This window comes from Enhydra lutris, unplaced genomic scaffold (genome assembly GCF_002288905.1).
Source record: "Enhydra lutris kenyoni isolate GAN:26980312 unplaced genomic scaffold, ASM228890v2 scaffoldscaffold62, whole genome shotgun sequence".
NCBI classification, from domain to species: domain Eukaryota; kingdom Metazoa; phylum Chordata; class Mammalia; order Carnivora; family Mustelidae; genus Enhydra; species Enhydra lutris.
This window is the reverse complement of record NW_019154146.1, coordinates 10,263,874-10,288,435: the sequence shown is the minus strand read 5'-3', so window position 1 is coordinate 10,288,435 and position 24,562 is coordinate 10,263,874. Positions and strand designations below refer to the sequence as shown.

General features: G+C 48.4%; 1 protein-coding gene across 5 annotated transcripts in view; it reads left to right on the top strand.

The window, feature by feature from the left end:
- The window catches only part of LOC111158684 (zinc finger DHHC-type containing 14), a 269,562-nt gene that overhangs the window by 90,862 nt on the left and 154,138 nt on the right, over nt 1-24,562 (top strand). The window contains exon 2 of one of the 5 annotated variants that reach the window (XM_022520892.1): nt 23,888-24,162. The exons of the other annotated variants lie outside the window; for them this stretch is intronic. Coding sequence (XP_022376600.1) covers nt 24,038-24,162 — 125 coding nt within the window. The 5' untranslated portion in view covers nt 23,888-24,037. The remainder of the gene's footprint in view (nt 1-23,887; nt 24,163-24,562) is intronic. 5 annotated transcript variants of the gene reach the window in all.

Genomic DNA, 24,562 nt, shown 5'->3' with positions numbered 1-24,562 from the left:
GTTTTTCAATAGCCAAAAAAAAGGGGGGGGCTGATATTCCACTGTCTTTCAATTCTGTTTTCCTTAGATAAGCCATTATTTGGGATTCTATTCTAAGGGCAGGAAGAAAACACATTTTAAAAAATGCTATTATTTATACTTTTGAAGAACTGGTAGGAACTCGAATTAAACATTCAACCATAAGAGAATGATTAAGTAAATAATGACATCTAGACTTCACAAAATGTAATGCAGCCACAAAAATAATAGGGAAAATTATATAACAACATGGAAATTGCTCAGGATAGTATATTGGTTGAAAATGTGTTACGATGTCGTAGATATTCATCAAGCATAACTGCATTCAAATAAGTACAGATGAGAAAAGATTGGAAATGAAAATACTAAAAATGACAGTTCTGTTAGAGTTGTAGAATTATGAATATTTTTCAGTGTTGCTTATGTCGTTTAAAAAACTATTACCTTACAGATAGAAAAGCTTCAGAAAAATATCCTAAATACATTTTTTTGTTACGTTAGTCACCATACAGTACATCATTAGTTTTTGATGTAGTGTTCCAGGATTCATTGTTTACTTCATGCCCTCCTGAATACTCATCACCAGGCTCACCATCCCCCCAATCCCCCTCCCTTCCAAAACCCTCAGTTTGTTTCTGAGTCCACAGTCTCTCTTGGTTTGTTTCCCCCTCCGATTTCCCCCAACTCACTTTTCCTTTCCTTCTCCTAATGTCCTCCATGTTATTCCTTACATTCCACAAGTAAATGAAACCATATGATAATTGACTTTCTGTGCTTGACTTTTTTCACTCAGCATAATCCCTTCCAGTTCCGTCCATGTGAATGCAAATGGTGGGTGTTCATCTTTTATGATGGCTGAGTAATACTCCATTGTATATATGGACCACATCTTCTTTATCCATTCGTCTGTTGAAGGACATCTTGGTTCTTTCCACAGTTTGGCTATTGTAGCCATTGCTGCTATGAACATTGAGGTACAGATGACCCTTCTTTTCACTGCATCTGTATCTTTGGGGTAAATACTCAGTGGTGCAGTTGCTGGGTCATTGGGTAGCTCTATTTTTAATTTTTTGAGGAATCTCCACACTGTTTTCCAAAGTGGCTCTACCAACTTGCATTCCCACCAGCAGTGTAAGAGGCTCCCCTTTCTCCACATCCTCTCCGACACTTGTTTCCTGTCTTGCTAATTTTGGCCATTCTAACTGGTGTAAGGTGGTATTTCAATGTGTTTTTGATTTGAATTTCCCTGATGGCTAATGATGATGAACATTTTTCTATATGTCTGTTAGCCATTCTTATGTCCTCATTGGAGAAATCTCTATTAAATGCATTTGTTGATCTACTGAGAGACTATGAAGAAATTTTCAAGTTAGAAATATTAATATCTTAGTGGACATAGATGAAAATACTACATAGATGATCTCTGGTTCACAAACCCAATGGAAGAAATTGGACCCAAGGTAAAGGAAGATGTTTTTAGAAAACAAAAACCATAGAACGTCTCAGGAAAGCGTGCGCACACAGATATTATGATGCCTTCCAAATGTGAGTGGGACTTGTCAAGTTTGCAACCCGCAGAATTCTTGAGGAGTAGGAAACTCCCCAGACCGTGCCCGGAGAGCTGGTTTAGCAGCCTACCACTTGGCTTCCATACTTAGTGGTGGGTGGCCGTGTCAGCCCCCACTGCACACACACCCCTGACATGTGAAGGCCTTATATGTCAGAAATGTGTCTTTTCTATTTCTATAATGGGCGGGTCTGTTTCAGCACCTGACCCAGGGTTGCTCCATGGTCTTCAGAATCTCCAGGTCCTTGTTTAAAGCTCAGCTTCCTGTATCCCTACCCCCAGGAATTTGATTCTGAAGGTCTGGAGTGGAGCCCAGGAATCTGTTTCCCCGCTCTCCAGGCCTTCCGAAGCAGGTGCATGAGGATGATACTATGTCCCCCCGCCTCCCCGGGAGGCCTCTGAGATATGTTCGTAAGATGAACTAACTAACGAGACTTGTGAGGGATCCAGCTTTAAATACAGTCTGCGGCTCTGTTTTCGAATTTTCCTGGCGATTTCTGTGTCAATAGGACTCCTAGCCTCTCAGCTTCCCCTGCCGGGAAGCCCCACCCCCAGATGCACCTGCTTCTCCCCTGGGGCTCCCTGCAGAAAGGGGTTTATACTGCACAGCTGGCCTCCACGGAGGGTTCCGCATATGCTCAGAAGTGGTTTTTGTTGGTAACTGCCATCCTAGAAGAGAAGGAAGCGATTACCACAGGAGGGAGTTGTCTAAGATGAAGAGTGTGCGGGCTGGAAATAGCTGGGAAAGTGGCTGCCTTTGTGGAGGAAACGGAACCTGTTTTGCTGAGCACAGTGGTTATTAGGCAGCCGGGGAGAGAAGATGGTCGTGGAAGGCGGAAAGAGAGGAATGAAACAGAGGTTTCCTTGTTTCCGCTTTGGGAGCACCATCTGGCCCAATGCAGGAGAGCTCATCTTGGAGATAGGCAAGAGGCCTCTGTGTCTGTTCCCTCATCTGTAAAATGGGCTTCATGGTGGGGTCCACTTCATGGCTTGGCATGAGAGTTAAATGAAAGGCCGCAGGTAAAAAGCTCAGGGTGGTACTAGGATGTTCTCATGGGAGAACACATGTGGCGTTCTCGCAGGTGGAGATGGTCTCCACCAGCAGGAAGGAGCCTCTGGTCACAGCAGCTGCTGTCTGCAGCCGGGGTGGAGGGAGGGTGGGTGTCAGGAGGTGGGACATAAGTGTGTGTCCCCCGCAGCCTGGGAGGAGGTGGGGGGGAGAGGTTAATACAGGCCTTGAAATCATCATCGCTTTACCTAGGGGTATGGAGAGCATGGGGAGGGGATCCAGTCGGACCTCGCACAGAGAGGTGAATATTTATTGAGTAGATGCGTGTGTTTCCAGGACTAAAAGCTGTGGTTCCTGCTTTGACCTCAGACTCCGCTGCTTGGCCCTTCAAACAAGTGGAGTGGGGGCTTGCTTCTGGGAGTAGAAAACACAGCTTTAATGCCTGAATCCGCATTTACCCTGTGAATTAAAAAAGAAATCAGTGTAGAGGTGATTTTCTCCTTTTGTCATTCCTGGTACTTTTCTCTGAAAGACAGTTATAAACACACACTTTGTGGCCATTGCCTGTTGCACAAACTTCTTACAGGAAAGTGCCGAAGGCTCTGATTGGAGACAGCTTACGTGGTTCTTAACAGGTGCACACAAAGGGCGGCTTTGCTCTTAGGCACTTACCGAGTTTCTAGCACTTACCGGACCAGGGGCAGACCAAGCCCGGGCACCCTTTGTGCCTCACAGCACTGATTGGAAGCACTGTGTCACGCTGCATGTCCCTTTTCTAAACAAAATCAGTATTTGGGGGGCGCTGTGCTTTGAAGAGTAAAGAGGACAAGATAATTGGTGCTTTTGAAAATCTGTGGCTCATTTTAAGCATGGTAGTCACTTTTGATTTTTGATTATATTCCCAAGAATCCATAAATGCAGAAACGCCCCCAAACCATTTGTGTTTTGTTTTCCTTGGCTGATGCTGGGGAAGTCTCTGGTATTTTGTTCAATACATACACGTCTTTTTCTTTTAAATGTATCATTATAAGAAAAATTGATTTGGCTCAGTGGTCTTTATTAGGCTTCCATTGGCAAAGATCAATTACAAAGAAGATAACTTTCTAGTAATTACTTGACATTTGTCTCACTTTCAAGCCTGCGTGGAACCGTACGGCACAGCCCAGGGTCACACAGCTGTCCCGTTTATTTCCACGTAGGGAGTCGTAACACTGTGTTTTGTCCCTAGGATCTTTGTCATTTATTTCTGTTGCTGGAACAAAAGAATAAGAAAGGCTTTTCCTGCTGTTTTCATGAATATTTAGGACCTTTATCATACTGCTGTATGAATGAGGTTAACTTTCTTTAGACATATGCAAGATAATTAGCAGTTTCCGGCTGCGTTTTGGTGCTGGGGTTTTTATCCGGGTAGACTTTAATTAATTGCCCTTTCCTGTTCAGTTAATACTACTGTCTATATAACTCAATTGGACTTTAACTCAGCTACTAGGTAATTAAAACAGTTCATTGCTACATCCTGGATGGAATGAGAAGGTCCCCATTTCGGAGCACACGCTGGAGAACTTCACATTAATGTGTGCTCAGGAGTTTGCTACAGTAAGTTTTCAGTAACATCTACTTGGAAGCAATCATGAGTTAGAAGAGTCTGACAATCATAGAGTTTTGTGACGATCATAGAGTTTGTATTATTTGGGGGCGTGTCTGTAAATTAGGAAGCAGAGGGATATGGTGATCATTCAGAAACAGGCCAGGCGATCTAAGAACTGGGACGAGCCTCACACCTCACAAGCTTGCGCTGTTTCCTTCCCCCAGACTTCACCACAAGACTAATTTTGTGGTTGGTTTGTTGTCATTGTTGTTGCTGCTGTTTTTTAAGAAGGTAATAGATTCGGGTTTGAGTCTCCTGTTCTCACATTTCAGTCTCCCCTCGTCCGAATCATTTCGCTGAAAGCAACCTTCCATGATGTCAGGGATACTCACATTGTTCGGGCGGGTTTTCCCTGGCCTCCCCACGAGCGACACGGCCAGAGGGGTCCCTTCACTGTGTCTCAAGAGGTTTCCCCAGGACACAAGCAGTCCAGGTGCAGTGATGCTCCTGTCTACCCAAATCGGCTGTCAATCACTGTTGGGAGTATCCAAATCACCAGAAAGTGTATCTTTGTATCCCTAACCCTTCGACTTGTGCTTGCGGCTTGGTACATGCTCACGAAGTGTTTGTTATATTTAATCATTTAGGAAATGCCCATAGGAAAAATTTAGGTAGAACATCATTTCTTTTTTTTAATTTTATCTATCTATTTGACAGAGAGAGATCACAAGTTGGCAGAGGGGCAGGCAGAGAGAGGGGGGAAGCAGACTCCCTGCTGAGCAGACAGCCTGATGCGGGGCTTGATCCCAGAATCCTGAGATCACGACCTGAGCCAAAGGCAGAGGCTTAACCCACTGAGCCACCCAGGTGCCCCAGAAGATCATTTCAATACCCTCTCATTTAAGAGCAGTTTTGGCAGGGCACCTGGGTGGCCAGTCAGTGAAGCCATGACTCTTGCTTTCAGCTGAGGTGATCTCAGGGTTATGAGATTGAGCCCAGCGTCAGGCTCCAAGCTCAGTGCAGAGTCTGCTTGAGACATTCTCTTCCTCTTTCTCTGCCCCTCCCCCGTGTGTGTGCACTCTCTCTCTGGAACAAATCTTTAAAAGAAACAAAATCAGTTTTAGCATTTATTTTCAAATATATATATATATATATATATTTTTTTTTACTATATGTATAAAACAATGAATTCTAAAGGATCTAGTGAGTGAGTCAGATCCACCACCCTCCCAACCCAGTGGCACCGAGGGATGGTATAATAGCACTGAGCTGGAGATCTCTTCTTTGGTAATTCCTGTGTAATCCATCTGTAAGAAAGGCAGCATGGTGTTGGGATTAAGAACACGGACCTTGGGGCACCTGGGTGGCTCAGTGGGTTAAGCCTCTGCCTTCGGCTCATGATCTCAGGGTCCTGGGATCAAGCCCCACATCGGGCTCATGATCTCAGGGTCCTGGGATCGAGCCCCGCATCGGGCTCTCTGCTCAGCAGTGAGCCTGCTTCCTCCTCTCTCTGCCTGCCTCTCTGCCTACTTGTGATCTCTCTCTCTGTCAAATAAATAAAATAAAATTAAAAAAAAAAAAAAAAGAACACGGACCTTGGAGCACAACTTCCCAGGTTCAGGTCCTTTCTTAGCTACTAATGAGCTGTGTGATCTTGGGCAAATGACCTAACCTGTCTGTGCCCTTGTTTCCTCTCATGGGAAATGGGGATACAGCACCTTCCTCAGAGGGGTGTTTGAAGATTAAATGAGTACAGGGGCATCTGGTTGGCACAGTCAGTTAAGCATCTGACTCTCGGTTTCTGCTCAGGTTGTGATCTCAGGGTTGCGAGATCGAGCCCTGTGTCAGGCTCTGCGCTCATCGTGGAGTCCGCTGGAGACACTCTCCCTCTCCCTCTGCCCCTCCTTGAGAGCTCGTGCTCTCTCTCTCTCTCAAATAAGCAAATAAATAAATCTTTAAAAACAGAAAATAAATGAGTACAGATAGGTAAAACTCTCAGAAGAGTGACTGGCACGTCATAAGGGCAGTGAAAGAAATTGGCTATTACTCCGTGTACCTCAAGACTTTTTTGAAACACTTACATTTTTAGTTGGCTGTCACCAGTCTTTGGGAGCTGGGCTCCTCACGCCTACTCCCCCCCCCACCCTGGGGGGAACAGAGGGGTTCTTCATCTCTGGCAGCCCCGGGGGCCTTCCCCAGGGTGCAGGCGTGCCCTCCTGCCACACCAGCATAAGGAATTTGCTTCTCTCTTGCTCTTTCAGGGAAGGGCCCCTCAGAGTTGGAATAGATTTTTAGCCACTGCTTTTGCCTAAGTCTTCTGAGCTCATAGGAGGTTGGTTTTTGTTTTTGAAGGTGTGAACCGAAGTGGCAAAGAGATGTTTGCCTTTGAACCCGAGCACCTGGTCGTGAGGGCAACTCTGTCAAGGAGAGGGTTCACTCAGGCCCGAATACGTTAAGTAGATCGCACCGGACCTGCCGAGCTGGGCGCCTCGGCCTCGCCCTCCCAGCCCAGGGTGGGCAGGAAGCTCGGCGGCCGGGAGGCTGTAGAGTAACTTTGGGGATTTCGACATGAGTCTGATAAACAGAGTCTGATAAACAGAGCTTTGCCCACCGCTGCCCCCACCATGAGAGAGAGTAGACAGGCCCCTAGCAAGTGCTCACGGGAGGAGAAGAAAAGAGAAGCAGCGGTGTTCTGGAGGGGTCAAGGGAGTTTGGCTTTGCTGACAGCTGCAGAACTCTTCCCCCCTGCCACAACCACCACCAATCTGGGCAGGTGCAGCCTGGCTCCTGCGGACCAGAAGCAGCAAGAAACGGGAGTGGGAAGGCCACCCAGCCCTGCCCTGATGCCCCGGGGCTGCACGAGGGAGCACCTTCTCCCAGGGGCCAGCACTGTGGCATTCTGCTTGATAGAGAGCCAGGGAGGTGTGGTGGGAAAAGCCATGGCAGGAGTCTGCGTCTCCCAGCTCGCGGACGCTCCTGCTTTGGGATCCGGAGCAAGCCTTTCGCAGCCTGTGGCTTGGTCAGATGGGGTTTGTTCTGAAGCCTCCTTCTCTGCCCCTGTCACAGGTTGCCGTGAAGAGCCAATGAACTATTTTATTTTATTATTATTTTTTAAGATTTTATTTATCACAAGTGGGCAGAGAGGCAGGCAGAGAGAGGAGGAAGCAGGTTCCCTGCCGAGCAGAGAGCCCGATGCAGGGGCTCGATCCCAGGACCCTGAGATCATGACCCAAGCTGAAGGCAGCGGCTTAACCCACTGAGCCATCCAGGCACCCCACAAATGAACTGTTTTAAAAATGACAGGCTCTTGAGTTCCATGGTGCACCAAGGTTGGACGTCGGGAGAGGTCCCGAGGAAGGGGAGCTTTTAGCACGGACACTCTCGAATTGTCTGCACTGGGTGCTGCTGGACAGCGGACAGGCTTTGGGTTGGGCTCGGGGTGATTTTAGATTTCTCTCTGGTGGTGAATCTGCCTGTGGCCTCACTCCCGTGAGGACTGCCAGGTTTGTGGCCACCCTCCTGCCGTTCCCCGAGGTTCACCCTGGTTTGGCTCAGTGGTTCTGGAGGGACCCTCTCTGGGTTGCAAGGCCTCTCTGAGGGGAGTGGTACTGTCATGGGCCACATCGGCCCCTCTCAGAATGCAGACGGCCCAGTTGGTACTCCTGATGCTACATCAGGTGCTCTGAATCGGGAGACTCATGTTTGAATAGGCTTCCCCATCACTTTTGTGAGATAAAATAGACCACTGTCATAGTACAAGAAGAAAGGTGTAAATATCACGTTGTTCTTATCCTCAGGCTTGAAAACAAACATTTCCTGGGGGTTCTAACAGACCTGTTTTGCATTGTTCATTTTTATCGGTTAGGTTTTAGGAGAGAGAGAGGATCGTGAACTTGTTCTGTGTGAGGTCCAAGAGGCTGGTGAAGGACTCTGGCGAGGGAGTGTTCCGTCAGCAGCATTCTTGTCTGTCTCTGCCTGGAGCTCACCCGTCTCATCCCCAAACGCCCCCTCTGAAATCCTGTGTGTGCACAGGCCTCAGCTTTCCCACTAAGTCTTTCTGTGTAAACTATGGAGAGAGAGAGTTGATATTTTTATTATTTTTTGGAAATGAGAGGCAATAGTTTCTGTAGATGAGCAGCTTTTGTCTCTTAAGTGTTTTTTTTAATCTTACTTTTCCTCCTTGTTTTTGAAAAGTCTGCAGAGAATGGACAGTCAGCTAGAGGGAGGTTGAGGAGCTACAAGCGAGTTCCACGGTGAAGTGCTGTTCGGGGACAGGGCCAGGCCCGCCTCCTGCCCTTCTGTCCTGCACTCCCACAGACCCCACGGCGGCTCCCATGACTGCACGGTGAACACTCGTACCTTCCCACCTTTGCTCATGCAGTTCCTACACCTAGAACTGTTTCTTCTATTGCTTTCCTTTTCCTGTTCCTGCCCAAACCCTGCTACCTCCACCTGCAGAAATTTACCTCTAGTAATTATACCTAACACAAATGTCACTTCTTCCAGGAAGTCCTCACTGCTCACTTCAGTCGGGAGTCAGTGAACATAATTCATCCCTGATACTCCTTTATTACCTGTTTTTTTCTTTTGCACCATTCTTAAAGCGTTGAGAGTACCCAGTGCTTGGAATCGTTACCATCATATCCATCTATCATCTGTGTCCGTTTCTTTTATGCCTGTCCGTCTGACTGTCTCTCTTATGAGATCATCAACACTGAGAGGGGCATAGCATGGTCCTAGAAGAGTTATCCTGATTCAAGAGTGGGGGCAGGACTGGGGCATACCTAGCGGCAGGCGTCCAGGCTAAGGGATCCTGCGGGAGTTGCTGCTAGCTTCTAATCCAAAGTAAAAGCAGCAGAGCCTACAGGAACCCTGGGGGACAGGCAGGCAGGACCCAAGTCCACAGGGTGTGGGATGAACTTTTCAGGGGTTGGTAGCTGCACTCAGACAGGTGGGGAGAAAGCACTCATGCCAGGGGGTCAAAATGATTTGGGGTGTCCCCAGCAGGTGTCAGCCACAGTGGCTTTTCTCTTGGGGCAGCTCAGGGTGTTGTGGTTTCCCATCCATACCTGACCTCTGTGCCTTCTGCGCCTTCTGCCTTTGTGCCTGTCCCTTCATTTGGCATCTGACAGCAGGTCTGCTGTAGCTGAGCGAGGGGCCTCGGGTCTTAGCCGAGGCCTCAGTGTCCGGCTCTTTCCCCTCCCAGGTAGCTGGGCTTTGGGAAAGCTCCCCGTCCTACTTCTTCCCATAACTCCGTGGCCTCTAGCGCAGTTCCTCGTAACCGGTAGGAATTCAGGCACGGGCTAGTTGAGTTACTACGTTTGCTTACTGGATTGGCACATTTGTCTCTGAGGCGTGTCTTAGATTCTGTTAACTGTGACTGCTCGTCACCACAATACCTTATGCTGTAGGTTCAACTCTGAGGCACCTTGTCAAGGAAGAAACAGTTTTCATTCCCTTTGGTTCTCTCCTGTTTGTGTATTCATGTGTCTTCCTTCGCAATAATGGTCCAGGTTGGGTGGGGATCTAATTATGAAGAAGATCCAGGTCCCTGATTGTCCCTTGAGCACAGTGAGCAGGCTTTACCCTCTCTTGGGTGTCATCTCTGGGTCTCTTCTTGTCCCGTCCTGCTGGGTGGCCCTCACTGGCAGTGTCCCTCTCTGTGAACCCCTGGTCTGAGGGCAAGGGGAGGCCAGATTGTGCATATGTGTTCAGAGGCTGCCCCTTGATGAAAGCCACTGGGCTGGAGAACCTCCAGAACATTTCTTTACCTACTGGAGCCAACTGTGGGTAACTTATGGGTGACCACTTTCTGCTCTTTTTGGATGAAGTGAAATGCATTTTGAAGGTTGATGGTGGCTTGTTGGGGGTAATGACAAGTGACTGTCTCTCCGGGACAGGCAGGGGGACTATGGGAATGTTTGGTCTCTGACCTTGACTTCCAATGGAACCACCTCCTCTTCCTACACTGTATCAGCACATGCGTTCCTGTCCTGCTGCTGTCCTCTGCCCGTGAGCTTGGCGCCACGATTCCTTCGGGTACCAGACATGTCTGCACGTCCTCGAGGCTCTTGGTTTTGTGGATCTGTCTTTCCACACAATATTATTTCGAGTGTGCTATTCAAATGGCTTTTAATGAATCTCATTGTTTTAAAATAAGAGGGGCAGAAAGAATCATGTTCCCAAGTTTGGCATAAGGTTTATATGGCTTATACAAGTGAGGGCTGCCCATCATGGCATTCTCCTGCCTTTTTAATTTCCCTTTGCGCACGTTGGCTATTCCCAGTCATTTCCGTCATTGTAATTGAACTAGTCCTCTAGGTCACTTGTTGGGACCCTGTGAGAGCAAGGACTTTATTTGTCTTATCCATTGTTTCAGCGCCAGTCCCTGGGACTGTGTCTGCCATAGGATGGGGGCCCAATAAATATTCTGTGACTACATGTATAAATGAGTTGGCCATGAAGCATCCTTTTAAAGGGGGTTGGTGCCCTGTTTTTGGTACTGCTCAGACTGCGGTGAAGCTGGCTTGCTGGCCAAGAAGGGCACCGCCTTATAACCAGCGTCCTGGGATCAGGCGACCATAACCTGGCCACTCCTGCCCTGTGACATTCCCGTGGATGCTGGTTCACATAGAGAAGACTCACAGGAAAGTGGTCTCACGATCTTCCTGTTCTGGCAGTTCGTTGAGGTTTCCTGGGAAACTATGGCCCCCTATAAACTTGGCCTCTGATAGTGGCCAGTTGGAAACGTCCAGTTCAAACACCTGATAGAGGGAGGACGTCTCACAAATGGAGAACTTTCTAATGTCTGCGCGCCACTTGCTGTTTCTCCCTTCAAATAATCTACTTTACATTCAAGCTAATCAACACGCTCTTCACAGCTCTTCAGCGCCCCAGCTTAATTGGCCTGAATTGTTGCTCTCAGTGTGAACAGTTGGCTCTGTTCTCCAGGCTGGGTCTGATGACATCTAATTATCCTCATGGCGCAGCCAGGCGAGAAGAGGTGGAGGGCGTGAGCGGCTGCGGCCGGCTGCCGTCAGCGTGCTCATTGCGTCTGCTGTCACCCTCTGCTCCCCCGGGCAGCATTGCCGGTGTGACTGTCCTCAGGGGCCCACCCAGCTGTCCTGAGATCCAGTGTGTTGTTGCACGGAAGCAAGGCAAAGCGTGCCGTCTCAGCCCTTCTCCTGCCAACTCAGTTCTAGAAATGCCCCTTTTCCACCTGCTGACACTTTGCAAGCATTTCGGTGGAAGCTTGTTCTTTGCAGGGGATCTTGCTTAACAAAACACCGGTTCTAATATGCGGCATCTGGCTGGGAGCTGCGGGTAGTATATTATATTTGTAGGGTATTATCTTCATAGGAGAAAGACCCTTAAAATCAGATGAAATGTGTTCTGCAAACTTTTTTTTTTTTTTTCTTACCTGGTAATTTGCTTTCTTTTTATACAAAATCAGTGGGAAAATGCCAAAGAGAACGGAAGCTCATTATTTGTAATAATAATGATGCTGGACCTTGATGGAAAGCCTTAGTACAGTCTGTGAACCATTTTGTGATTGTTGCCAGCTAATGCCTAGCTCTCCTTCTGCTGTAGGGTGATTATTATCGTTCCTGCCAGAATGACCTAGAAGAAGGGTGGGTCAGGAGGTGAGGCCGTGCGTAAAGCCTTGTGCATCCCCTTCTGCTTCAGTGTGTGTGCGGGTGACATACTTGCTCCGCCGGGAGGCCAGGCTTCCTCATTTTGGAGGATTTTAAGATGCATGATTCAGGGTTCTCTTTATTTCTCTTTGTAATCTGCTGCAATCTTTCTGTGTCATGAAAAATACAATGACATCCAAGGACTTCCGGGGTACAGGCACAATTGCACGAAACTGTGGCCAGAAACCCTCCCTTTGAAGATTTCCCACGATGTGAAGATTAGGGAAAGTGAAGCTGATAGAAGGGGAGGATTTGGTTTATTTTGAAGTAAGGTAGGTGTTAGAATCATAGACTCTTGGACCCAGTGGTGAACGTGAGGCCCTCACACCTGACCGATGGTGACCTTGTTCCATAGCACTGGGGGGTTTGGGCTGGGGCAGACCCCAGGGCCGGAGTACTGCAGCGTGACCTCTGTTTGTCGAAGGGTTTCCACGAGGAAATAGAGAAGAGAAAGTTTGGAAAATCATTTCCCTTGCCCTGCCGGTATCTTACCTTTTATTTAAAAGTTTCCTTTCTGGGACGCCTGGGTGGCTCAGTTGGTTAAGCGGCTGCCTTCGGCTCAGGTCATGATCCCAGCGTCCTGGGAATGAGTCCCACATCGGGCTCCTTGCTCTGCAGGGAGCCTGCTTCTCCTTCTGCCTCTGCCTGCCACTCTGTCTGCTTGTGCTCACTCTCGCTCCTCTCTCTCTCTGACAAATAAATAAATAAAATCTTTAAAAAAAAAAAAAGTTTCCTTTCTGAGCTTTGGCCAAAGTGTTATTTCTTTGTATTTTTCTCACTCATTTATGTGGTTAGGTTTTTGGTTTTGTTTTTGTTCTGTGTTTCTGGCTCTCCATGGCCTGTCCTGAACCGAAACACATGCTTTTCCCACATCGATTTCGTGTCTCTGGCTGTGACATACAGCGCTCCAGCAACTGAATATTCAAAAGCAACCTTTTTAAAAAATTGTAATTTAAAATCCACACCTGTATCTCTCTCCTGTTTCTTTCTTTCTTTTTTTTTTAATATTTTATTTATTTATTTGACAGAGAGAGATCACAAGGAGGCAGAGAGGCAGGCAGAGAGAGGGGGAAGCAGGCTCCCTGCCGAGCAGAGAGCCCTATGCGGGGCTCGATCCCAGGACCGTGGGACCATGATTCCAGCCGAAGGCAGAAACTTTAATCCACTGAGCCACCCAGGCACCCCTCTCTCCTGTTTCTGATGTTATTTCCGTTTCGGTGCTTAGGAAATGAGGGGACCCTATTTGTATTCCAGTCCATGGTATTGATTACTGGGTCCCATCAGTTACGTGAGTGGCCGGGGTCTGTGCCTCCCAGTATGTCCTTGGTGACACTGGAAGGAAACGTAGCTTTCCTGTGTAAGAGAGTCATTACATCACTATACCCCATGATGTCACTAAGCTCATGCCCACATGGCCACATAAGGATACTCAGCTGTTTCTTGAGTATTCCCTGTCCTGGTTAATCTTGCCAGACCCAGCATCGCCTACCCGAGTTGTCTTGGGCAGCCGGCAAATTGTGATTGACATCTCTTCACATCAAATGAAGGCAATGGCCAAGGTGAATATGCATATTCCTTCCAGCTCTGAATTCCTGTGATTCTGATCGTTGTTCCTGTATGTTTCAGTTCTCCGACTGAGACCCTGAGTCCCTTATGTAAGTTTCCGTTCTCGCCTCAGCGAGCACAGAGAGAGTGCCTACGAAGTGCTAAGAATTGGTGTCCAGAAATGGTAGATGCCCACTGTGCTCTTAAAGAACACAGTCCAGTGGCAGAGATGGGAACAAAAATCCCTAGAAAAAGGCCATATAGTCAGTCTTCGGAGAGCAGTGTGCAGTGGATGCTCTGGGACTCCCAGGGAGCTGGATCCCCAGAGGAACTCGTGCTAGAGAGGAATCTTGAAAGAGAAATATGATTTAGCCCCACAGAGGGTAGTACAGGGATGGGAAGGGTGGGGAAGCCTCAAGGGACAGGATACATAAATGGGAGAAAACAGGGGAGATGCGGGGTGCTGGGGAGTTGTCCCCGTTTCAGGGTGAGGTGACCATGGGCCAATGGCAGAAGATGGGGTGGGAGGTGGTCCTAGCGTGGCTGCTATTTACTGCACTCCTTGGCCAAGTTAAATCAGTGTTAGCGTCTTTTCTGCAAGTGAAGACGTAGAAGTTAAGTAACTTTCAGAAGGGCACATAAGTAGTAAGTAAAAAAAAAAAAGCAAAATTTAAACATGGGTCATTGTGAGACCAAACGTCAAGCTCTTTCCTCCGTGCAGACTTCTGCTGCTGCTCTCTCTGATGGGGGATGCCGAAACACCCCGCTGTCCGCTCCCCGGTGCCCTGCTGCAGAGCGTTCGCTTCATCCCGGAGGTGATGGGCTTGAGCTCAGAAGCACTTCAGGTGGGAGGGCAACATGATTCGGTGGGGAGGTTGACGGGAAAATGGCAGCCGATCTGGGTCAGCTGGTCCCTCGTGCTGGGCGGATTCCGTTCCAGCACCACGCTGGGCCATCACGAGTGGCCTTTGGAGTCCCACAGACCCGGTTTTCTGTCTCCCTTTCATTGTTAGCCTTTCTCGTGACATTGGAACTGAGTTTCTTTGCAAACCCGTGAGGGTTAAAGAAAATCCAAAGTAAAAAAAAAAAAAAAGTAACATCCACTCGTAGTTATTGAACCTTTACTGCCTGCCTTTGCTAAGCCTCTCTCCATTTGAACCTCACCAGGCTCCAAGAGGCAGGAAGGATCAGCATCCCCAGCCTACAGACCCAGGCTAGCCTAAGGCCACACAGTTTGTAAATGGTGGAGCGGGGAGTAAGCCCCAATCAGAGTGTTTGAACTCAAAGCCTACTGTTTCCTAGACGTTCAGTTCCTGGTGCGTGGTTGGGAGTCAGGTATGGTTATAGTGGTTTATTATGTTAATTACTCTCAGACAGGGTCTGGGAGCCAGGCAGCAGCTGGAGGAAGATGGCAGAACCCAGGCCAGCAGGCTTGGGACTTTATGTCTTTCCCTGAGCCCTCTCCCACCCAGGCGGGTGCACAGAGGCTGTTTTCCCCACCGCATTGCAGCTCTCAGAGGCTCTCGCAGGCCTGAGCTGTTCCAACTCCCTGGAACCCTTTCCTCTGTCAGTGAGATTCCCTGGTCTCATGCAGCCCCAAGATGCCCTGAGCGGGGGCCACGTGCCAGAGGCTCATCGCCTCTGCTTCCTGGTGGACTTACCCACAAGGGGTCTGAGAACCTGCACTGTCCCTTCTCGGGGAAGGCAGCTAGCCCCAGCGTGCCTCCCCCTCCCACTTCCGGGGACCCTCAGCACTCAATCTCGTCTTAACAGTCAGACCCTGCCTGGCATTTGCAGCTGACTTGGATCTTGATTTTGGGGAAAGGAGTGAGGTTTTGCTTTGGAGACAACGTTCACTGACCTTTGCTTTAGTGGAATATGGCTTCAGGCCTGGGAGTCACCTACCTGAGAGCCCACGGGGCCAGGTTTTGCCTTGACTTGTAGTCAAGGATTTCAGGACATTTGCATCTGAAATCCACTTTCCCTGCCCCCCCCCCACTTTGTGTTGGGTCTGAGAGAGGGTGTGGAACCCGAGTGTTTATTTCATTGGTATTGTCAACCTGTAGACAAAGCCAGAAAGTTTTCTCTGAACCTCAAGGTGTCAGAATAGCATACCTTTTTAGGGGGACTTAAGAGCTTTAATTTCAAATGCTGGGTAGTCATGTGTTCCCTGGTCTTCCTTCTATGGGGCTTTCTGTATTCACTGTGGTGCCGTCGTTAGCTGTCTGTAGGTAGAGCACAACTGTCCACAGGGCTCACTGGACCTGGGGTACATTCGTTACGTGGGTCGTGCTTTAAAAATAGCCCACACATATGCCTGGACGGGCTTGTCTGCTGGGCTCAGGGCAGCTTGTCCCCTGCCTGGGAGTTTGCATTCTGAGCATCTGGGTGGAAGCGCCTTCTTGTTGGCTGGTGCAACAGCAGCAACTATGTCACCTGTTTCACTCCCATAAATTGAGGATGTGTATTTTGTGAGTGTGGGACGAATAACTGCTCCTTTCTTTTACGAGGTAACCTGCATCCGTGGTCAGTGGGAGCTCTGTGGTGGTTGGCTCAAGGGAGTGGACTTGCTGTCTGCCGAAGCCTGTCTCAGATGCTCAAGATGTTTACCAACACAGCCGGCTTCATCCAGTTACAACGCTTTCTGCAGACTTGGCGGGACTCTCACATTGCTCCTTCTACTTGTCTTCTTATTCTTCTCAAGGAGGAATATTTAGAGTTGAAATTTTAAGAAAATGAATGGGTTGCTGGAGACAAGTTGTAACATTAACCTGGTACACAGAGTGCACTCAAGTGTAACTGCTTTCTTTGTAAAAGTGGTCATAGCTTAAAGTTGCAAGGAGGAACCCCCCCTCACCCCATCAGGAAGTATTGGTTTTGAAATTTGCTCGAAGAATATGGGCAGGTTTTTAACCCTCCCCTCCCACTTCAATTGCTCTCATTGAATAGTTTAAAAACATTGTAACCTTATTCTCGTTTCTTAGACTTTTCCCATTTAAATAGCGTTTTCAGGGTGAATCTTGTGAAGGCATTCCAGTGCTGGTGCCCTCTGGATTTTAAAACGGGGAGTGGTGTTTATTCTTACAGAGGGGGCTGAATTTGGTAAGACTAGAACCCAGAGCCCTGCCTAGCTAAGCCAGACTCCACCAGGCACGCAAGAGTGCTTTGCGATGTAAAGGCAGTGCGTATTTCCAAGCATTGTCCCAGACAGTTTTTCTCCAGTCCTTACAACATCCTTGTGAAGCTGACAGAGCAGATGTCTCTGTTCTGCTTCTCTGTGTACCAGATCTCTGGCTCAAAGACGCTCGATTGCTTGCTTATACTATCCAGCGCGGTAAGTCACAAAGCTTGAGCACACGGGTGCTTTTCCCACATTCATTCAACAAACACGTATGGAGCATTTTGTGTGCCGGGAACTAGGCTTGTAAACAAAGTGGGTCTGTCTGAGAAAATAGTGAGTCCCAGGGATGAAAAGTACAGCCTAGGGAATATAGGCGGTAATACTGTGCGAGGGCTGTAGGGTGTCCGATGGGGACAGCACAGATCGTGGTGAGCACTGCAGAGCATACCGAACCGTCGAACCACTCTGTTGCGCACCTGAAACTAATATAACATTGAGTGTCAACTAAACTTCACTAATTAAAAAAGGAAGAAAGAAAGTGGGTCTGTCTAAAATTGGGTCTGGAGGTTACAGTCTAGTGAGCAAGTAAGCCAACACAATGCTAGACTGTGAGGAAGGAAGCTCACTGGGCATTGAGATGGAGAAAAATATGTGTGTGTGTCGGGGGGGGGGGCACCTCGGATAATCGGATAATCCACGAGAAAGACCTGAAGCCCGCAGGAGGAGAAGGGGCCGGGCAATGTGTGGCTGGGGTGGGGGAGGGGATAGGAGATGAAGATTTGTGAGGGTCTCAGAAATGACTTTCAGAGTTTCTGTAATCATTGCACGTTTGGTTTTCCAATCCTGTTTTAATGCTTGAATTTGAATTAGGAAAATTACTTGGGTAATTTTATCCATGTCCTGTTCTGTCTCGGGATTCGTGTCCTTATTCAGTGGATTGGGGTCTGTGCATAATAAAAAAGTAGCAAATACGATCCTTGGCCTTCAAAAGCTTTCAATTTAATTAGGAAGACAAGGTGTATCTCCATGAAACCAACAAGTAATTGCCACTTGTAGTTATCTAGAAAATCCTAAAGGTAACATATAATCAAGCCTGTAATATAACATGAATTATATATAAAATGTTGCAAGAACACACAGAGGACAGTTTCAGGCACATTCACGAAGTCAAGAAGAGTCTCTCTGAAGAGTTGTCATGAGTTGGATCCTGAAGGAAGTTGGCTGTTGCCCTCGTACCAGAGCACCAGAAAGACAAGACTCTTGGATGGGGCTGTATAGACCGGAGCGAAAGTGTATGAAAAAGCTACAGAGGAGAGGAACAAGCCCAAGGGAGGGTAGGAATGGTGAAAATAATACCAATAACTACCGGTTATCGAATTCCTATGAAGACCAAGCACTTTGGTGGGAGCCTTACAAAAATTGTCTTATTTAAATCTTTTCCTTTCCTTTCCTTTTTTCCTTCTTTCCTCCTTTCTTTTTCCTTCCTTCCTCTCTTTCTTTCTTTCTTTCTTTTGTAAGAGTGGGTGGAGGAGAAGAGGGAGAGGGAAAGAGAGAATCTCAAGCAAGCTCTGCCCTGAGCTTGCAGCCTGACTCAGGGCTCGATCTCACGACCCTGAGATCATGACCTGAGCCGACACCAAGAGCTGGGCTCTTAACCGACTGAGCCACTCAGACACCGCAGTCAGCTTCATAATTTTTTTTTAAGTGAGTTTTCTCTTTTTTATTTTTGAAGATTATATATTTATTTATTTGACAGACAGAGATCACAAGTAGGCAGAGAGGAGGGCAGAGAGAGAGAGGAAGGGAAGCAGGCTCCCCGCTGAGCAGAGAGCCCAGTGCGGGGCTCCATCCCAGGACCCTGAGATCATGACCTGAGTCGAAAGCAGAGGCTTAACCCACTGAACCACCCAGGTACCCCCAGCTTCATTCTTAAGGACAGAACATTTTCAATATTAAGAGCAAAACACAGATGTTCCTGTGAGCATTACCACTTAAAATTCTTCTGGAAGTGATAACCTGTTCAATTAAATGAGAAAATAAAAGTATGTTATAGTGGAAAGAAGATGCAAAATTACCTTGATTTGCCAACATGTGATTGTCTGCCTTTTTCCAGGAAGAGAAAGAAAACTCAGGAGAACCAAAAGTATTAGAAATAATATAAGAGCTATCTCAGACAGAACATTACAGATTTTTAAAAAATGCTTCCTCAGGACAATGACCAACTAAAACTATAATAAAAATCATTCAGATTTTTAACCCAATACCTAAGTAGTTCACACGTAGGAATAAAGTTTAAGGAAATGTGCGGTACTCATAGGGAAAAAGTATAAGACCAAGAGATACAAAGCTTTTTTTAATAAATGGAAGATTATGTTAAATATCTAGATAGAAAATGCAATATAGTAAGGATGTCTATCCTACCCTAAATTAGTTTATAAATTTAACACAATTCTGGCTGAAGTATAGTTGTGATTTTGGGGGAGAAAGTTTTGAAATAACTCGAGTTCATCTGAAGGAAAAAAAGTATGTGTATATTTGGAAAAACTCTGAAAAGTAAATAATGAGGGGTGGGAGGATGAGGGCATTTTTGTTCATAAATAATAAATTATTGGGACGCCTGGGTGGCTCAGTCAGGTAAGTGTCTGTCCTCCAGGTCTTTATCTCAGGGTTCCGGGATAGAGCCCTGCACCAGGCTCCTTGCTCCTGCTTCTCTCTCGCCTGCCACTCCCCCTGCTTGTGCGCACACACACACACACACACACACACACACTCTCTCTCTCTCTCTGACAAACAAATAAATAAAAATCTTTAAAAAAGTAAGTTATTAATTTAATAATAATTAAAGCTGTGTGTGTCCTGATCCCAGGACAGCCAGAGAAGTTAATAACACAGAATAAGACCTAAGAATATATAAGAATTTAATGTACTATATACTTATATGGATCTATGAGAAACTTTATGTCAAATCTAGACAGATCGATACTTTAAATAAGTGAACATGTAAAAGCAGTAGAGAAATGTCTGTGGCTGTTATAAAATTGGGTGAAGAAGGCACTCACTAGCATCCCACAAAAAGCCAGGAAAGTTTGGTAGATGACCCAAATTCAAAATTGGGTCAAAGCAAAGCCTCTTAAATTTAAAGACCACAAAGATGGAAAAGTATTTGCAATGTACTTGTTACACAAAAGATTAATACAGAACAAAGGACAAAAATATTGACTCAGTAGAAAGACAAGTTTAAGAACATGTATGGATAATTCACATTAGAAGAAATATAAATGATAAACAGCGGAAACTACTTAACCTCATTCACTTCCTTTTCTGTAAATAAAATGGTGCGGCTTTTTTGGTGAGCAGTTCAGCAATGTAAATAAAAAGTTATTGGCAAAAAAAGAAAGAAAAAGCATCTCCTTGACCCTAATGTTCTTTTTCAGGAATTTACCCTTAGAAAAATACTGTAATTTGATGAGTGAGCAAAGAGATACTGAGAAGTCTTTTCACTGCAGTATTACTGTTCATAGTAGTAAAAATGCCTCCAAAATCCAAACCCGGGTCTGGTATTTAAATTGCAAGTTCCAGAGCAACATAGACAGTGTGACCCCATTCTGGGTTTCCTCCGTGTTTCTGAAAGTCTCTTTGCCTGGTGCCCACCTCTGTCCTGGAGCCCCCAGCGGGGTACCTGCCCGAGGCAGTCCTCTGTAAATGGTATCGGAGCAAACCCTGCTTGGGCTGGCCAGGCCCTTCGGTGCCAGGCACTGAGTGTGGCCGCTCCTTGAAATCATGTTTATGCTGTTGGCAGGCCTGCAGCTCCCTGCCTCTCCTCCGCCCTCGGACCCCTCCCTGCTTTATCGCCCCGCAGTAGTGGCCGGCTCCCCTGGTCTTTTAGCACTTTGTCTGAACCTGCCTTGCTCAGTGTGAAAAGATGGACGGGTGAGGCAGAAATTAGGGATTTGTGAGGGGAGAGGTGGGATGGGCAAGAGGAGGCTGGGGGCGGGGGACAGTGGAGGGGCAGGCCATTCCCGGAGGGTGTGTCCTGAGGGTCAGAGCCACTCTCAGCCATGACCTTGGTCACGGTCATTCACAGTGAGGGTGCCAGGTCACCATCGTCCCATCAGAAGGTATCCCCGTCCACGCCCCATCCTCCCTGAGGCCTTCAGGGCTTCAGGAGGACGTGTGAATGGACGGAAGACAGGATCACAAAGGGTCCTGTCACCTCTTCTCGGTGAGTTTTTATCTTGTGGGTGTAGGGTCCACATGTGCAGCTTTTTCTATGTTCCTCGAGTCAAGGGCGGGAAGCACATTCATTCTCTGATCCCCCCAGCACCTGGCCCACTGCTCCGCGTCTAGTGGGGATTCACTAAAACTTTCCGGCGTGTTGATTCGAAAGTTGGGTATTCATCCTTTGTGCTGAGTGAAGTAAGTCAAGCAGAGAGAGTCAATTATCATATGGTTTCACTTACTTGTGGAGCAAAAGGAATAACACGGGGGACACTAGGAGAAGGAAAGGAAAAGTGAATTGGGGGAAATCAGACGGGGAGATGAAGCACGAGAGACTGTGGACTCCGAGAGACAAACGGAGGGTTGGGGAGGGGAGGGGGGGTGGGGGTCGGATGAGCCTGGTGGTGGGTATTAAGGAGGGCATGGATTGCATGGAGCACTGGGTGGTTGGAGCATAAACTGAATCTTGGATCACTGAAAAAATTAAATTAAATTAAAAAAATGTATGGTGATTGGACTAGGTTAGTGTCCCTGGAAATGGAAAGAAGATGAATTGAGAGACTTTGTAAATGGAAAGACTAGGACGTGATGAATACATTTCTAATGAGATCATATAGGTTTCCTCTTTTACTTTTTAAAATCAAGTTCTACAAATGAGCCGAATGTTTAATTCTGTATTCAAATTTAATTTGTTGAACTGAGAAACCGAAGGCTCAAAGCCACCATGTTGGTGGGGAGTCCCCAGGCCTCGGGCCCCCGTCATCTGGCCCCAGTCTGGTAGCGAGGCGCTTTAGGGACATGTGGTCTTCGCTGTCACCCCTTTAACAGTTCTGACTCCATAAACTGGCAGCTAGAAGGGAGTTGAATGGACCGGGAAGAGGCTGCGAGGGATTGTAATGATAGAGTCGCTAAGTGGCTAGCATTTCAATTGTAATCCTGAGGATTAATTATTTTGATTATCAAATTATCGCTTGTGCTGATTTGCCATTTTCAGAAGCGCCCGGAGCTCACCCGCTTGCACAGGCGCAGAGGCTCCCCGTTTGAGCACAGGGGCTGCCTCAGAGAAGTCGGGACGCTCCTCCCTGCCCAAACCACCCTCCCCTTCGTCATAATCCTAGGGTGCTCTGGGCTGGAGGCCACCTCCCCCCATTGCACTGCCCTCCAGGCCGGTAGCAGCATTACCCCACTTCACTGGAGCAAAAACCCGGCCCCTGGCTTCCCTCCTCGCCCACCATCTTCGTCTAAACCACCACCACCTCCTTCCCAAGCACAGTTGCCCCCACACCCACCCTGGGGCCAGACAGGTTCTTTCCATATGAATCCCCACCTGTCACCACCCAGCTCAGAACCAGCAGTGGCTCTTCCTGAGAGGGGCCGGGTCCCTCCTGGATCTCCTCTGCAGCCTCCTACTGCCCCCTGCCCTCACTCTGAGCTCTAGCACCGCCCCCCACCCCATCCATCTTGTGTTTCAGAAACCTTCCGGCTTGACTGCCCACCCCGCCTGTCCCCTGCCCTGCGGCTGTCCCTTCCCCGGGAGGCACGGCCGGTTCTGGAATTGAGGGAATGGGCCTGGGGGGCAGATTCTGCTCTTTGTGTGTTGGGGGGTAGCTGACACATAGAGGTGCTGTCATTTCTCCCTGGTCCTAGGGCGTCAGCTGCAGGAGAACAGGGGCTCTGCCCCCCTCACTGCAGTCTTCCTAGCAGCTGGAGCAGCCTGAACATCACAGACACTCAGCGCATAAATTAAATGCATGAACAGTGGGTAAAGCAAGTGAGAAGCTTAGAAGTCGGGGTCGGGAGAGATGTATTTTAGCTCAAATGGGCACAAAAAGGCGTGTGGGAGGCCTCAAGTCTGGACCTCTATGGAGTGGGGGAATAGTCTGGAGAAGACATTCCAGGCACAGTGCTTTGTCAGAACAAAGGCCTAGCAAGGAAGGCAGTGGGAAGGGCAGCAGTGGGGGTGATGGGGGCGGTGAAAGGACAGAAGGACATTATGGCAGAAGAGGGCCCTGTGGGTCAGAAGTATAGTTTGGGATTTTATTCTGAGTGGGATGGGAAGCTGTCAGAGGATTTTAAGCAGAGGGAGCTGCCTTGCGGGCTTTAAAGGTCCCACCATCCCTCGCACTTGTAAAGGGCAGAAGCAGGAGATTGACTGAGGTGCTACTGCACCAGTCCAGGCAAAGATGGCAGTACTTGGACCAAGCCCTGTTGGGGGAGGCGCAGAGGGGCTCAGACCTGAGATGTGGCTCTGATTAGGGACTGGATGTGGAAGAGAGGAGTCCAGGAGGACAGGAATCCAGATCACTGTTTGATCATTTCAGTCTTTCATCTGGAAACAAGCCTTCGTAGAGAAGGTGCTCAGCCCCCTGTGCCCCGAGCCTCCCGGTCTGGGTGACTTCCTTGGTTTCACCCTCTGAAGAAAACATGCCTTTCCTTGGGGTGTTTATTGCAGGGTTTGTTCCTCTGTTAATTAGTGTGATTACTTGATGAAGTCACTATCACCACCAAGCTTGTCAGAGCGGAGGCTCCTCCGCTACTGCTACTGCCTTCTCTCCTTCTCCCCTCCCCTCCTCCCCTTCCTTCCCCCTCCCCTCTTCCTTCTTTTCCTCTCCTCCCTTCCTTCCCTTCCCTCCTCCTCCCCCTCTCCTCCTCTTCTTTCTTTCCCCCTCTCCCTCCCCTCCCCTTCTCCTTTCCTGTTCCTCTTCTTCCTGTTCTTCCTCTTTCTCTCTTCCTCTTCTCACCTCCTTTCTCCGCCCCGCACACCCTCCTTCATGGCCTGGCTTTATCTCTAGTGCCCAACGCAGTGTTAGGCACATAGTAGGAATATAGCATATGCCTGAATGAATGAATGAAACCAAGAGAGGTTAAGGATGTCACCCAAGTCACATATCTAGTCAGTGGCTTTTGACACCACGCTTCACCCAGGGAGCTCTCCTCCCCTCCCCCTCATGCTTCAGCGGTGGGACCTCCACATTCCACAGATACTTTCTCGACCTCCCCTCCCCCCTCCTTCCTTCCCTCCTTCTATGTCCGCCCCTCCCCCCAGTTTATTTTCTGGAACTCGGAATGATGGTGGTGTTTGTATTCCTGTGTCACTTTGTGACGTGCGATTGCTCTCTGCTTTCAGGAAATCTGCCGTGTGTGTCGTGCGCCTGTCGGGGTTGGAGCCTGAATTAGACCTTCCAGCTGTGTTTGGGTCTCAGGCACATTCGTGGCTCCTCCTGTTCCTTTTGCTCCATGTTGGAGAGAGGAATTGGCCTTCCCGAACTCTCAGTGCATGGACCTCTCCCCATTTCTCTTCCCCCTCCGAAGGCAGGACCACAGCCTTGGGGGACAAGAACACCCATTGTCAGGGGAGGGGTCCACAGAAGGTGACAAGCAGGGAGGAAGCTCATTGTCAGGGTGAGTGACCCAGCCCTGCAGCAGAAATCACGCGGGGGGAGGCAGGGGGAGGCGGGGGGGGGGCACCAGAGCCCTGGGGTGAGGACCCATGTGCGTCCAGGTGGAGAATAACCTTCCAGCGCCCCTGGACTGAGAGGACAGGCTGGGGCCTGCTGGGACGTGCTCAGGGCCAAGAGAGAATGGAATCGGGCCTGTGACCCCGCGTGGGGAGGGAGTTCTGGAGGCCCGGGCGCAGGTGAGGAGGAGCTTCGCCCTGTGTGCCTTAGGGTTACCAGTCTCTTCTAGCAACTGATGGCTTCAAAGACCCGAAGCCAAAAGCAAGCCCATCCGGCATGTTCACTGGGGCAAACAGTCAACAGTCCTGACAGACCTCAGACCCCGTGGGCCCACAGCTGTGAGA